Here is a 15,904-nt window from a genome sequence, read left to right as displayed (position 1 = left end):
GCAACTTAAGGAGACAGGTGCACAAGGAGACACATGGGTACTTGCCTGCTCACAGGACTTGGTGACTGAAGGAGAAAGGTGCACACGGAGACACATGGGTACCTGCCTGCTCACAGAACTTGGTGACTGAAGGAGAAAGGTGCACACGGAGACACATGGATACCAGCCTGCTGACAGGACTTGGCGACTGAAGGAGAAAGGTGCAGATGGAGACACATGGGACACTGCCTGCTCACAGGACTTGGTGACTGAAGGAGAAAGGTGCAGTTGGAGACACATGGGTACCTGCCTGCTCACAGGACTTGGCGACTGAAGGAGAAAGGTGCACAAGGAGACACATGGGTACCTGCCTGCTCACAGGACTTGGCGACTGAAGGAGAAAGGTGCACATGGAGACACATGGGTACCAGCCTGATCACAGGACTTGGTGACTGAAGGAGAAAGGTGCAGTTGGAGACACATGGGAACCTGCCTGCTCACAGGACTTGGTGACTGAAGGAGAAAGGTGCAGATGGAGACACATGGGAGCCTGCCTGCTCACAGGACTTGGTGACTGAAGGAGAAAGGTGCAGTTGGAGACACATGGGTACCAGCCTGCTCACAGGACTTGGTGACTGAAGGAGAAAGGTGCAGATGGAGACACATGGAAACCTGCCTGCTCACAGCACTTGGTGACTGAAGGAGAAAGGTGCAGTTGGAGACACATGGGAGCCTGCCTGCTCACAGGACTTGGTGATTGAAGGAGAAAGGTGGACATGGAGACACATGGGTACCAGCCTGCTCACAGGACTTGGTGACTGAAGGAGAAAGGTGCAGTTGGAGACACATGGGTACCAGCCTGCTCACAGGACTTGGTGACTGAAGGAGAAAGGTGCAGATGGAGACACATGGGAGCCTGCCTGCTCACAGCACTTGGTGACTGAAGGAGAAAGGTGCAGATGGAGACACATGGGAACCTGCCTGCTCACAGCACTTGGTGACTGAAGGAGAAAGGTGCAGTTGGAGACACATGGGAGCCTGCCTGCTCACAGGATTTGTCATCACAATGTGGGACTCCAACAGCACTGATAAATCTGAAGACTTTCAATTAAGACTTCCACTTTCCTACATTGGCTTCCCAGGGAAAGAAAAACATTTTCACCACATGGGCCAAGACAGCTGATAGCCACGAAATATAAATTGCCCGCTGGCTTTAATGAGCCGTATGTCCAGCAAATTTCCTTTTTCCTCCAGGAGCGTCGTCTCTCCGTGTGAGAATCAATGATTATTTACTGTCGTTAATTCTGTTAATGTCGCTGCGTGCCCAACACAAGGATCCGGCGCTGCTACACGGAGTGGAGTTATTTGCAAGAATGAGTAAACATCAAATTAAAGGATCCTTCCACGTATTTCAAAAAGATTAGGATAAGTATTTTCTCTGAGCGGACTCCCAGTTTGTGGCCTGCTGCACGCTGTTGTTCTAAACGAGTTTCTGTTATTTAGTGGTTTCTACAATTACTTTACAAGGGCTGAAAAATAAATTCATGGATTACGCACTGTGCACATGCAGCACTTACACCAACTGGGAGACGTTTAGATTTCTTCTGGTATAAGAAGACTTTTACAGGGAACTGCATCTCTGTGCGGAGAATACTAAATCCACTGATCTGGCTTTATTCTCCTCAAAGTCAGTTGTGTTTTCTCTTTGCTCTCCGCAGATGTGGCGCAGGCTCCTATATGAGACCATGAATCATACGTGCCAGGTTTTACTATATAACTAGCTTGCATGTAACTTATAAAAAACAATCATCAGTCATCTTGAAGAAGAGTATGTGTTTTTCGAAGAGTATTTTCCAATACTGATCCATGTCAGATGATCTGTCTCATACCCATGAAAGGAAAGTTTAAGACTATGCATTTTCAAAGGATATAGACACACACATAGTAATATGGATATTTAATCCTTTTGGCAAAATGAAAAACACAGGTTTACAACTGAGAACATATTTATAAGGGATATTAATAAGGGGATTTTAAGGCGTCAGATGTTAAAGAGGTTGTCACTGTACATTGATGGTCTATCCTTAGGATAGGTTATCAATGTCTGATCGGCTGTCCGACACCCGGCACCCCCGTCCAATCAGCTGTTCTCGGTCCTGACGGCAGCAGCAGGCAGCTAAAAATGCTAAGTTTAAGAGTTGCCCCGTCAACTGTTAGCGGCCATGGCCAGGTACTGCACATCCTCCTCCTATTGGTCTGAATGGAAGGTGGGTGTGTAGTACCAGGCCACAATCTAAAGATGGAGCAGCTCCGGAACTGTGGATTTCCACTCCCTGCTGCCGCCATAACCAGCAGTGAGAATAGATGATCGATGGAGGTGCGGGGTGTTGGACCCCGGCCGATTAGACATTGATGACGATGGCATTTGCTGGCGATGTCGAACACGATAGCACCCGCCCCCGTTGTACGGCCGATATGTGGTGATCGCTGCCGTAGCGAACATTATCGCTACGGCAGCGTCACACGAACATACCTGTTCAGCGACGTCGCTGGGACTGCCGAACAATCCCTCTCTCAAGGGGGAGGTGAGTTCGGCGTCACCGCGACGTCACTAAGTGGCTGGCCAATAGAAGCAGAGGGGCGGAGATGAGCGGGACGTAACATCCCGCCCACCTCCTTCCTTCCTCATTGCCGGCGGACGCAGGTAAGGTGAGGTTCCTCGTTCCTGCGGTGTCACACATAGCGATGTGTGCTGCCACAGGAATGACTAACAAGATCGTGCCTGCAGCTGCAGCGATAATTGGGAATGGTCCCCCATGTCACCGATTTAGCGTTTTTGAATGTTTTTGCGACGATTCAAAATCGCTTATAGGTGTCACACGCAACAACATCGCTAACGCAGCTGGATGTGTGTCACAAATTCCGTGACCCCAGCGACATCGCTTTAGCAATGTCGTAGCGTGAAAAGCGTCTTTTAGACTAGGTCATCAGTGTAAAAGTAGTGGCCAACCTTTTTAAAACAACACATTTTTGGACCATTTCAAGTCCATAGCCCCAGTTCATCACTGTTTCTCCACTTTTCTGAAGCAATTTTCCCCCCTAATTATTGGCTTTTGTATTGATTGGCAACTTATTCTCTCTACATTTTCACCACTTTTTAGGTTGTCTTTCTTTCTTCGACAACTTTTCTTATCCAGATGTTCTAGACAAATGTGACTTTCACCAAATGTTGCATTATTTTTATTGCATTACGTAATTTGGCGCCTTTTTTAGGAAAAAAAAATGCAACCTTTTAAAGATTTTAGTGTTAAAAGGGTTAAAGAAAAAAGCTTTTTTGATTTTAGGAGCAAAAGTATGAACTGCATGCACCAGTGAATACCACATGACAAAAAAAAGAAAAGTCAACAAAAAATGGCAAATAATGTATCAGGGCCCATGTCTTCTGGTGGCACATTCACCATGCCTTAATATTTTATTCCCTGACATCTGCTAAACAAACACCAGTTAAATACCCAGTACATGTTTGAAGGTCGCCAGTCGTCTCAAAATTAATGGATTAGCCATCTTAAGTAAGTATTCTCATCTCCGTAAGAAACCCCCATTGATCCTTGAGTGATGGAATCTCCAAGTTATATAGGCCACTTACTGAGATAGGAATACCCTATAGACCTTTGGGTTTTGGAAATATAAGACTTGCCTATTTTTTACTTCCTCCCACTAAGAGTGTAGTTATAGAAGGTGTAGAGGAGCCGTCACACCAGGGTCTTGATGTCTGAGAAGGTCCAAGCTCTTTCCCATATAAGAAGACACCAGTCTATTAAATGTTGCCCGGTAGGTAGGGGCCCTTTTGAATTATTCATTGTAGTCCACAACTTTTAAGTTTTGCTTCTGCTAGGTTGGCACTGCCGGCTGGATACCATTTCATAGAGCCGTTTTATTTGGGAACCGCTGTTTAAATGTATCATATAATTTCACTTTTTTGGTCTGGAGTGGACAAATTCTTCTTGACTGCTGTACTTTTCCACTATATGATTATACGGTTTAACACGATGATGTTTTCCAGCTGTTGTTAAAAAAAAGTCTGTGTTCCTGTACGAGGGAACATGTTTGACTCAGTGTTTTCACCTATTTGGTTGAAATAAGTACCGATACGACTTGGCCTTGCTATTAACCTCCTCGCCCCTTTTTCTGATGCTGCTCTGCTGTAACCTCAAGGTTAAAAAGTCTAAGAGGCATCTTGGTGAATCGACATTTTGGTAGCAACAAAAGACAAAGAGGATACAGGGAGAGTGCCTCCATGAAAATTCATGAAGAACTTAACATTTAAGTGCTGGTAGGAACTTTTTAGAGGCATTTTGTGATCAACTATTTCCCTGACACAAGGTAATTGATGAATGATATCAAGTCTTCCTTAGACACAGGTCAATGCACAAGCGGTTTTATTGAGCTATTTGTCTGGTGTTAAGTACCTTGCAGGTGCAGTGAGCACCCTGTGTTCTTATTTTTCATTACAGCACTGCTTAGCCATTAATTTACATGTGTGTACTCAGAATATCAAACTGCTTTATAGCCTGAAATATAATGCACTATTTTTTCCATTCTTCTTCATTCTAATAACAATTATTAACATGGATATCCAGGGAGATATGCCTGAACTCTGTACAAGTGACATCACTGCTACTAGCACAGTGATGTCATTTACTACAAGACTTTTCCATCCAATCAGAAGAAGCAGAATAGGGTTGTATGTGCCTCTGTGTTGCACTTTCCTGCCTCTTCACAGGAGGCAGCCAACTCACTCACCGCCATGACTGTGCTGTGTCCTCCCCCGCAATCCCATGGCTGTCTGCATGTGCTCCTCCTTCCTCCTCCATGCAGCACAGATCCCCCAGGATCTGAGGTCCCCGGGAGTAGGCCCTGGGAGTGGTACCTGGTGTCTACCTCACGGCAGGTACTTAGTTAATCCCCTCCTACTAAAGGGTAAGCCGGGGTTCTCCTTGTGGTCCTGTGGGTCCACTCTTGCTTAGCACCTCAACACCAGCGGTTACCCTCTGTTAAGTTTGGTTCTTCAGTCAATCTCTAGCGCTACCTACAGCTTTCATACCTTTGTAGCTTGCAATGGGAATAACTCAGTGGTTAGCACTGCAGTCTTGCAGCGCTGGGGTCCTGGGTTCAAATCCCACCAAGGACAACATCTGCAAGGAGTTTGTATGTTCTCCCTGTGTTTGTGTGGGTTTCCTCCGGGTTCTCCAGTTTTCTCCCACACTCCAAAGACATACAGATAGGGAATATAGATTGTGAGCTCTAATGGGGACAGTGTTCCTGACGTATGTAAAGAACTCCAGAATATGTTAGTGCTATATAAAAATATTTTTTTTTAATTTTTTATGGCCTTGATTCATCAAGCTTTTATACCAGTTAACCTCCAAAATGAACAGAACTGGGGTGGGATTGGGGTGCAACGGGGCTTAACACCACAGCTTGTCTAGTTCATGGTGAACTGTGGCTTTCTGTATGCCAGAATTCTTACTCTAGCTCCTGACGAAAGTAAGATTTGTGGTGAGGCGTATGGAGGTGCATGGAGGTGTATGGAGGCACATGGAGACATATGACTCTTGTTCAATGCTCTAGATTTATGAAGAGGCATGCATCTCTTACTGATCGTCTGACTCCACTGCGCCTCCTCATCAGGTGAAACCGGTCCTTGTCTTTAAGGGGCTTTTGCAGCTTTTTTTTCCACACATTCATTTTCTTTGGCTGTCTTTTCTACTTTCTATAGGGAAGCCTATGTGAAACAGATAAAAAAAAATCAACACATAAATAGCATATTGTGTTTGGAAATAAACACAGTCCCAAACAACTCACCAGAATTGTGTAGCTATGCCATAAAAACACTCTTTGTAATCTGATTAAAATGTGCCAATTAAATTACAGCCAAACATCTGATCATAAAAAGAAGAAAAAGCAGCAATAAGGCCAATAAAAAGGCATAAAAAATCGCTGTGCATGAAACCTTCCTTTGGCGATGTTCACACTTTGCGGTTTTGCTGCTTTTTATCTGCAGCCAAAACCTGCTGTCTTGGCAGTAAAAAACTGATTCCAAGAAAACATATTTTGCTGCTTCCTTTGTTTATTTTTTTTTATGCTTTTTTTGTTGCGTTTTTGTTGTCATTTGTCTACTCTACAGTATGTTTAATGAAGTTAGTTTTATTCACTACAAAAGTAGCAAAATCTCAGTGGAATGTCTCCTGCAGAAAAAAAAAGCTGCGTGTGAACATGACCTTACAATAACTGTAAGATACCCTGATCCTTTGTTATTAGATTACTACAAACCACAAAAATTACTGAAACCAGCCGTGTGTCATCCCTGCGCATAGTCATATCTCACTATATACAATATATATATATATATATATATATATATATATATATATATATACGGTATATATATATATATATATATATATATATATGGTGTATATATATATAAATATACATATTAAAAAAATAAATAAATATATCTATATATATCTATATATATATATATACTGTGTATGTATATATATATATATATATATATATAAATATATATTTACAATTGCAGGTGGAAATTTGCAGCACCTCATATTATGTCCACACTCTGCATGGGGGGAGGAAATTGTCTTTTGCCATTAAATAATGACATTTATCAGTGATCAAAACAAAAACAATAGAATGCATAGATATTAATAATTAATGTGTGAAATATGAAGAAAAGACATGAATAATAAATGAGCGCTTTAAACAATAAATTATTTATGACAATTAATAACTGATTGCTCCCAACAATGAGCAGACATAAATTCTTATTAATATTCATTCTGAAATTAGCGGTGATTGTGACGGGTGGCTGCTTTGTCATTACGCTAATGTTTGGGGGTTTTATTGCCAAGTTGATACGTCATGTATTGTTACCTAAATCTTTAGGTGTGTTCGTCCTATGGATCAGTATATAAACTGCGTACTATATTTACGTGTAATAGATATTACATACAGGTGTGAAAATACCAAACCTTCCACCTGAGGTTCCTTCTGGCTTCAGAAGACTGTCTCCATTTGGTTCTGTGGATCCTCGAGAATGATGGGCTGCACCATGTATATTTAGCTTTACATCGTATGACATTAAGTTATGAGATAGATATTTCTGCGGTATGTGGGTGCAGGGTTACTTTTCTGTACGTCTTCCGTACTTACATAGTGGAGAAAGCCGCTTTATCATTATTACCATCAATATAATTAAAGTGAGCATTTTAAATTCTAATTGAGACTATTTACTAAGAGCCATTTACATAATCAAGTCAGAAAATGAGATGTAAAATAGAACTGCTAATAACTCGTTAACGTTATTTCAGCAAACATCATTTTTTCATATAGAAATATCATTTGCATATTCATGAAATTGGCTGATTTTACAAAATTCTTTAGCTACAAAAAGTGTTAAAGGGGATTAGAAGTTATCAGTAACTATGAGCGAGCGTATTGCTTGGCATTCGATCGACCATCAGGGTGCTCGGGTACTTGCGGAGCTCACCTGAGTATCACGGGTGCTTGGATATTTCATCCGTGAAACAATGAACACAACGCACAGACTTACGTCATCGCTTGATGTGTGCAGGTACTCCATGGAGAGCCAGTCACAGTCTATGAATAGCTCTATTTGGGGATAGAACAACATTCTCGGACATAATGTGCCCCTAAAAATCCCGCTCTCCATAAATGCTCTGCTCATTGCTGGGTGGCTGTATGTGGGCAGACACCTGAAGAGGCCAATCGTTGACTTTCCATAACACTCCTTACTCGGTTTGAGCTCATCCTATTGTCTGACCAGCTCGAATCGAGTAAGGAGCATTCGGACATTTTAGTGCTCAACCGTCACTAGTTATAAGTGATCCTTAGGATAGATGATAACTTATTGATCATTGGGGTCCAACTGCGAGGACCCTGACCTATCCCGAGAACAGCTTTCTACAGAGCCTTGCCTGAATGGAGTACTGCTTGAATATACATATAGCCCACTGGGCTGCCGAAAACAGTTGAGTTCAGCGCTCATCTTTTTATCACAGTGTCATAGAGAATGAATGGAGCAGAAGTGCGCATGTTTGGCCGAGGCTTTCTCCCTCCCACTAGATGGGAATAACCCTACATCTTCCAGAGAGGCCGATCATGTCTTTGGGTTTTGTAGAATTGGAGCTAACACCTATTGAAGTACATAGGACTAAACTGCAATACCAGGCAGAGCCTATGGAGAAAAGCTGCTCTGTTTTCATGACTACAATCATGAAAATCATGGCCCATGCACAACCTCCAGCCGGGGGCTGTACATCGGCTAATGTCGTATGGTGAACTGTGAATCGCTGTATTATTCTCCTATTCTTAATGTCGTAAAATGGTCTGGTCAGCCATCTGCAATCTCCAGGGTATGGCCAGGACAAGTGACAAATAGAAATGCCTCCTTCCTGAGCGTATTGCAGTGGTTGTCTAGTCAATGTATGTCCTATAGCTGCCAGTGTTAGGTTATTGTACGGTGCCCATATAATACTTGGGGGCATTTATAATCCTTATTGATATCCATGTCTATTAGCTTGCGCAGAAAGCAGTCTGGTTCTTCATTATTATTTCCATTCTACTTGTAGTTCTGCTTCCTATTGTGTGCAGGAGTGGGAATATTCGGCTGGTTTCCTGTGGGAATGACATTGCACTGGAGCTATAATCCTACGCTATCACATTGTGCCCTGCAGCTGTAATCTCCATAAATTCATTCCTTTGACCCATGCTTAGCATAAATGTGCTCTACACAGGACTGCATAGTGGCTTTGACTATTTCTTATGCAAATCCTTTATCCCAGAGATCAGACGCCAGCTATATGGCATCCATGTCTCCACGTTCACCTGGGAGCGGATAGTGCCGTTTAGTTTAGCACTGAGCGGTTTCTCCAGAGACAAAGCTTAGACTTAGGATAATGTTTGACCCTTGTAATTTTTTGACTGTTTTGCCATTTTTTACTTGTATTTGATGTCCAGGAGCTGAATTTTCTCTTCTTTGCTTATTTTAGATTTGTTGCAGTGCAAGCAGCCAGCCACACACAGTCGCAACCTAAAATGTGAAAACGGCTTTCTGGGTAGGTCATCCTGGTTCCTATCTGTGCTGATTATCCTCTCTTTTCATATGGTTGGTGGGTTTTAAAGGGAACCTTCATCAGGACAGTCTCCTTAAAATTAATGTCTGCTTATGGTGTATTCATATTGGTTGGAAGTTGGATTTCCAGTGGATTTAATGCTTCGTATTACACTTCCTAATTTGTAGATTCACATGTATGGTAACTCTGTTTTTTTTTTCCTTCTGCATATTTTTCGCAAATGTCCCCGTTATAATGTGTAACGGTAATCTGCTTTTTCTACTGTGTTTTTGTTACTTTTTTAAGCTGTCTACAATGAGTTTTTGGCACAGCGTATGTTTGCTGTGTCAGAAACACAACATCTTATGGGATTTATAGATTTATAGATTTTACTCAATATAAACTATTCTGCGGTGCGTGCATCAAATCCACAACATGTCAATTTTTCTTGTGGGTATACTGAGTGTTATGTGCAGATTTTCCCCATAGAGTTGCATTAGATGTAGAAAATCCACAGGTAAAAAACACTCACTTGCCTTTTTAGTTCATTTCCGCTGTGGAAACTCATCAAAATGCATTTAGTTTGCACATAAGTATATCAATAAAGCTTTGTCAAGTTCAAATACCAGGAAGAATCAAAAGCAAAGCAGCTTTACGTAACACGTGACGCACCAAAAAGAGAAAAAAAACACAAGTCAAAAATGCAATAAAAAAAACCTCATGAAAACCCAATGAAAAAAACACAAGTATCCGTATTTACCTAAGAGGTTCAGAAATTCTGCAACATAAAAAACTCACCAAAAGCTCATTGTGGGAACATAGCCTATTAGGCTATGTGTCTATAGTCCTTTTTTACAGCACAAAAATGCATGCCTTGGCAGGAAAATAAAGCTGCTTTTTATCATGCTTTTTTTTCATTCTTTTTTTCATGCATTCATGCTTTTTTCATATGCTTTTTTCATGCTTTTTTCATTCTTTTCTCATGCTTTTTTTCATGCTTTTTTCATTCTTTTCTCATGCTTCTTCTTATCTATTGAGATGGGGGGAAAAGCAGAAACAATTGACATGTTGCTTCTTTTTTGAGCAACAAAAAAAACAAGGAAAAAAGAAGCAACGTGGGCACAGCATATCAGAATTTTCATAGACTTTGCTGGGAAGCATTTTCCTTGCTTTTTATTGAATAAAAAAAGCAAGGAAAAAAGCATGAAAAAAGCCCTGTGGGCACAAGGCCTTAGGCTAAGAACGCACTTTGCGTTCACCTACTTGCAGTTCTAAATGCATGTTTTGGGCTTAATTGATTTGACCAAAGTTGCCTTTTTGAGAACTTTAGTGCTGAAAACGCATGCGTATTTACCGCGTTTTAGATGCGTTTTCAGCGCTTTTTACATGCTTTTTCACCTGCGTTTTGGCAGATGCGTTTTGAACATCAAGACACTGCTTAATAAAGTTTAAACAGTCAAACAGAATGAAAAAAGAGAAAAAAAAGCATCAAATCTATATTAATGGGAAAAATAATGAAAATAGATATATTTCATAAAATTATAGCGGTAATATACATTTTATCGCTAAAATAGCAATAAATGCATATTTTTCTTAAATTTAATTGTCGGATTATGTGTGTGTGTAAACGGACATATCAAATCATTATTTTGTTGTCCAAAAAGCATGTTTTCTGCACTGAAAAAGCAGGTAAAACGCAGGAATTTGAAGGAATCTTGGTTTTTGCCATCTCTCATTGACTTCAATGTTATCAAAACGCACCCAAAATGGCAAAAACAACTGACATGCTGCTTCTTTGAATGCAAAATATGCAAATTAAACGAAGCATTTAGAAACATTTTCAATTGACTTTGCTGGAAAATCAAAACGCATGCCTTTTGGCATGAAAAAGGTGCTTCTCAAAACGGACCTAAAAAGCACCTGAAACGCAGGTGGAAACGCAAAGTGCGGTCTTAGCCTTATAGTGCATTGTCTTTTTCATGTGCATATTTTTTTTTTTTCAAGCTCCCCATATTAGTTTATATAGGAAAAATCCATGAAAAGCACCGTTTCAGAACTTTTTTAAATGCCCAGTGCACATACGTTTTCATTAAATCACACACATTTTGCATGATCTGGTGGGCTATATTTCCTTGATCAGCTTTTGGTGAGTTATTAATGTTGTATAATTTCTGCACCTATTATGTAAATTTGGTTACTAGCCTTTTTTACATGCGTTTGTGGTACTTTTTTTTTATAAGCGCCTTTATCACAGTTTTAATGCTGTGTTTTTTGTCTCTTCTTGGTATGTCATGTTTTAAAAAAAGCAGCTTTGATTTTGAAACATCCTGGTGTTTGGCTTTGACAAAACTTTATTGATATACTGATGTGCTGATTATATTTTTGATGCGTTTCCACAGCAGAAATGCACTAAAAACGCATGTGAGTTTTTTACCTGAATTTTTTCTGCATTTAAGGCTATGACCGCACTTTGCGTCGTGCTACTTGCAGTTTTAAACGCACGTTTTTGCCTTAATTGATTTGGCCAAAGTTGCCTTTTCCAGAAATTTAGCGCTAAAAATGCATGTGTATTTACCGCGTTTTAGATGCGTTTTCAGCGCTTTTTACATGCTTTTTCACCTGCGTTTTGACAGATGCGTTTTGAACATCAAGACACTGCTAAATAAAGTTTACACAGTCAAACAGAATGAAAAAAGAGAAAAAAACCCAATACATATATATTTTGTGAAAAAAGAAAAAAGTTATATTTCATGAAATTATAGCGGTTTTATAATATTTAATTCTAAAATAGCAATTAAATCATAATTTTCTTTAATTTAATTGTCGGACTATGTTTGTGTGTAAAGGGACATATGATTCCATTAATTTAATGTTAGAAAATCATGCGTTTTGTTTGTCCAAAACGCATGTTTTCTGCACCTAAAAAGCAGGTAAAACGCAGGAAATTTGAAGTTTCTTGGTTTTTGCCATTTCTCATTGACTTCAATGTTAGCAAAACGCTGCAGAAATGGCAAAAACAATTGACATGCTGCTTCTTTGAACGCATGGTTTTTGCCACAAATTACCTATGCAAATTAAACGCAGCGTTTTAAAACGCAAAGTGCGGACTAGAAATCTACATTTTCCATTGACTATTATGGAAAAGCAAAATGCATGCCTTTTGGCATGAAAACGCTGCAGCTCAAAAAGGACCTAAAATGCAGCAGAAACGCAGGTGGAAACGCAAAGTGCGGTCATAGCCTTATAATGGTCTATGTTGAAAATCTGCACCAAAAACTCGTGTAACTGCAAGAGAAATTGACATGTTGCAGATTGGAAACACTCACTGGAGGTCAATATATGCTGAGTAAAAAAGAAGCACAGAGGGCAGGAGATTACTATAAGTCCCATGCACTTTGATGGAACTAGGACATGGTGCATTTGGACGCAGCGAGAATACACTCTCAAAAACTCATCAAAAACTCATTAAAAACTCATCGTAGATGGACAGCCTAAAACACAGCAGATTTTGTATGCAAACAAAAAATCAAGTCATCATTTACTCTGCATAGGAACATGGCCACAGATTTAGGAAGTATCTACAGCGTGTCAGTTTGTTAATGCTGGCAAAATCTGTAGTTAAATCTGTGATGTCGCAGCTTGTAAAGAAGTCTTTAGGCTTTATGCACACAAAGTTTTTCAAGGACTTTTTAGAGCAGAAACTGAGCGGAAATTGAGTGTCAACTTTCCAAATCCTCCTGAAGAACTCTGATCTGAAAACTCAACAAAAAGACTCAGGTGTTTTTCAAATGGAATGTTCAAAAAGTGGTGCAAAATTAACACAATGAACAGTAATGTCTATATATATATATATATATATATATATATATATATATATATATATATATATATATATATATATGGTGTCTAGGTATAGTAAAGTAGCCATGCGCTATGCAATGAAACCACCTATAGCGCCACCTGGTGGAAAACAATGGAGTTAGCATTTTTATCTTGAAAACGGATAGATAGAGAAAAAAAGTGAATTACAAAGTTGTAGGGCATCATCAATTCAATACGAATCGACACCTTGCATACAGAAATGCTGTGATATGAAACCCATGACCACCCCAAAACATTGAATGCTGGTCACGCATATGGCGCTCATTTAACTTTGATCTGTGGGGCCCCGAGGCTTGGTGTCGGTGCAGCTGTGCATTACCTTCAGGGACTCCACGCGGCTGGATCTTGTCACAGGTAGGAAATCCTCTATTTTGATTGTCGTGACGCCACTCTCAGAATTGCGGTCAGTGGAGACCGCCACTGCAGGTTAGGGGTGCCTGGGGCTGATAGTGGGTGCAGTCAGTTGTAATAGCCTCCTGAGAGTGAGGCATGCCCCAGGGTCCCGTGTAGGTGTGTGGAACTACAAGTCGCAGAATGACTCACACGCACAAGCAGGATGTCTTTCAGGGGTTTTACTCACTGATGGTGGCAGGGTGAGTAACCCGGGCGTAGCTGGGATGAACCAGGCTGGAACCAGGTGTCCTTCAGGCTGACTTGTGAGGGTGACTACCAACTCGCCTTCCTTAGCCCGTTGTGTTTTGGGGTAACCCCTGCTTGAAGCCCTGCTGGGGTCGCCCAGGGAAGTTGCTGGTGCCTCTCTCCCCTTCTTTTTGGCCCGTTTGCTTGTAGCCTGGACCAGGTCACTCCGGCTGCTTGCCTCCTGTGAGCTATGGGCCCTCACTTTGCTACGTGGCTGCGGACTCTGTGGTGTTGTCTTGGGGGTGTAAAGTGCCCCCTCATGCAGGTTTGGCAAAGGACAGGTGGATCTATCCCTGCACTGGGACCTGCTACCCGTTTGGGCCTGGTATCACCCTGACAGTCTCCTTACTCTCCACTCCGTTGCTCTCTCTTTAGCTGTGGGTGGATTTCGGGCAGCACTACCAGGTGACCGTTCTCCCCCGTCGGTAGTCACTGCGCGTACGTTGTCAGAATTGTGTAGAGCTACAGGGTCTGCTTCTGCTCTCCCTGAACTTCACCACTCAACTGTCTTCGGCTCACTCTTCCCTCCTCTCCTGTTCTTGCCTACGTCACCTAGCAACCAGGCTCTCTACCACACCCCTCGAGTGGAGATGGAGGCTTCGCCCCCTCCTGGGATCCCCAGGGGTCCTCTCAAAGGTAAATGTGTGAGACCTGATCACTATGCGCCTGTGTAGTCACACCTCGGTCAGCCTTCTGGATTACCTGTTTTGTACTGTCCCCAGCATGGGTGCAGTACTCAGTGGTGCCTGACCAGGTCAGGGGCGCCACAGATGCTCAAAGTGGCCACCGTCAGCTGCAATACACATCTGGACTCTGGACAGCATACTGTATCTTTCTGCACATTGTGCAATATGGTAGGTGACACGTTTGCACTAGCATCTGTGATACGTCGTCATAGATCCTGCAATGTTGGTGGAGGGGTCACATACACCTGCTGTTTGATGAGGCCTCACAGAAAGAAGTCCAATGGGGTCAGGTCAGGTGAGCGTGGAGGCCACTCCCCGCAGCCACCATACCCAATGACTTGTAGGAAGGTCTCCATGAGGTATCGCTTCACGTCCGCAGCCTTGTGAGGTTTACACGTTCTAATCATAGTATTTCTGTATGCAAGGTGTCGATTTGTATTGAATTCATGATGCCCTACAACTTTGTAATTCACTTTTTTCCTATCTCGTTCCGTTTTTGAGATAAAAATGCTAACTCCGTTGTTTTCCACCAGGTGGCGCTATAGATGGTTTCATTGCGTAGTGCATGACTACTTTACTATACCTAGACACCACTTCTATGGCTATAACTACTGCCGTTCTCAAGTTAATGGCGGTGGACAGGATATGGGTGGACACACTGTGTGTGTGTGTGTGTGTGTTTGTGTGTGTGTGTATATATATATATATATATATATATATATTATATATAATCTCTCGATCTTAGAGAGAGAGAGATAGAGAGAGAGAGATCCGTGTATAAGGGAAGGGGTACAAGGTCACGGTGTGCTTTTTTTGGGGATGCTTGGACTATACCAAGTTCTCGTTGTCACTACGGTGGGGGCAGTTCTCTGAATGTGGCTCGTGACCATCCCTCACAGTTGAATGTGGCGCTTGAGGCGAGAAAGGTTGGAAACAGCTGCCTTAAAGTGTAAACTAACTCCATATCTCCGTGTGTGAACAGACCACAGGTGTTACATGTACGTCTTCAAACGTTCCTGGTGATTCATGAATGTTTAGACCGGCATACTTGATTTTTTTTTTGTTTTGTTTTTCACGTCACTCATTCTCCATAAGTCATTCCATTCACACCTGACACTGTTTTCATTGTTTCCATTCTCTTAATGTTGTTTTTCATGGCAATTTATCACTTTGTAAGTGCAGTTGTTGGAAGTGGAGTTATTGCTCGGGGTCAAGGGTATAGGATCTTCCGTACAATGCTGCTGCTATGGTTACTGCATTAGTTCTCCTGCTTTTTCAATGTATTAAAACCCTGCTGCCATTTTTATGTGATCTTGTGCAAATGCAAAGGGCCTGTGGCTCCCTATAAAGGGATTATGCATATGTAATGTCTTTTTATTGAAGAAGGAGAAGCATTAGAAATAAAAGATGTACACACGTGTGAAAAATAAGACGTACCATTATACCCTCACATCGATATTTAGCTATTTCCAACATGAGCATTTATGAAAATTAAAGTCATTTTGTATTTGAAGCCTAGAACGATGTCATATGTTGTGCTATGTATATATATAATGTATGTAT

At 41.5% G+C, this 15,904-nt stretch overlaps 1 protein-coding gene across 20 annotated transcripts in view; it reads left to right on the top strand.

The window, feature by feature from the left end:
• The window catches only part of TENM3 (teneurin transmembrane protein 3), a 1,857,795-nt gene that overhangs the window by 1,247,145 nt on the left and 594,746 nt on the right, over positions 1-15,904 (top strand). For all 20 annotated transcript variants that reach the window (XM_075347175.1, XM_075347169.1, XM_075347170.1 and 17 more), the window contains one exon: positions 9,072-9,137. In XM_075347175.1, the coding sequence (XP_075203290.1) occupies positions 9,072-9,137 (66 nt within the window). The remainder of the gene's footprint in view (positions 1-9,071; positions 9,138-15,904) is intronic.

The sequence above is a fragment of the Anomaloglossus baeobatrachus genome, chromosome 1 (assembly GCF_048569485.1).
Source record: "Anomaloglossus baeobatrachus isolate aAnoBae1 chromosome 1, aAnoBae1.hap1, whole genome shotgun sequence".
In the NCBI taxonomy this organism is placed as follows: domain Eukaryota; kingdom Metazoa; phylum Chordata; class Amphibia; order Anura; family Aromobatidae; genus Anomaloglossus; species Anomaloglossus baeobatrachus.
This window is presented reverse-complemented; position numbering and strand designations above follow the sequence as displayed.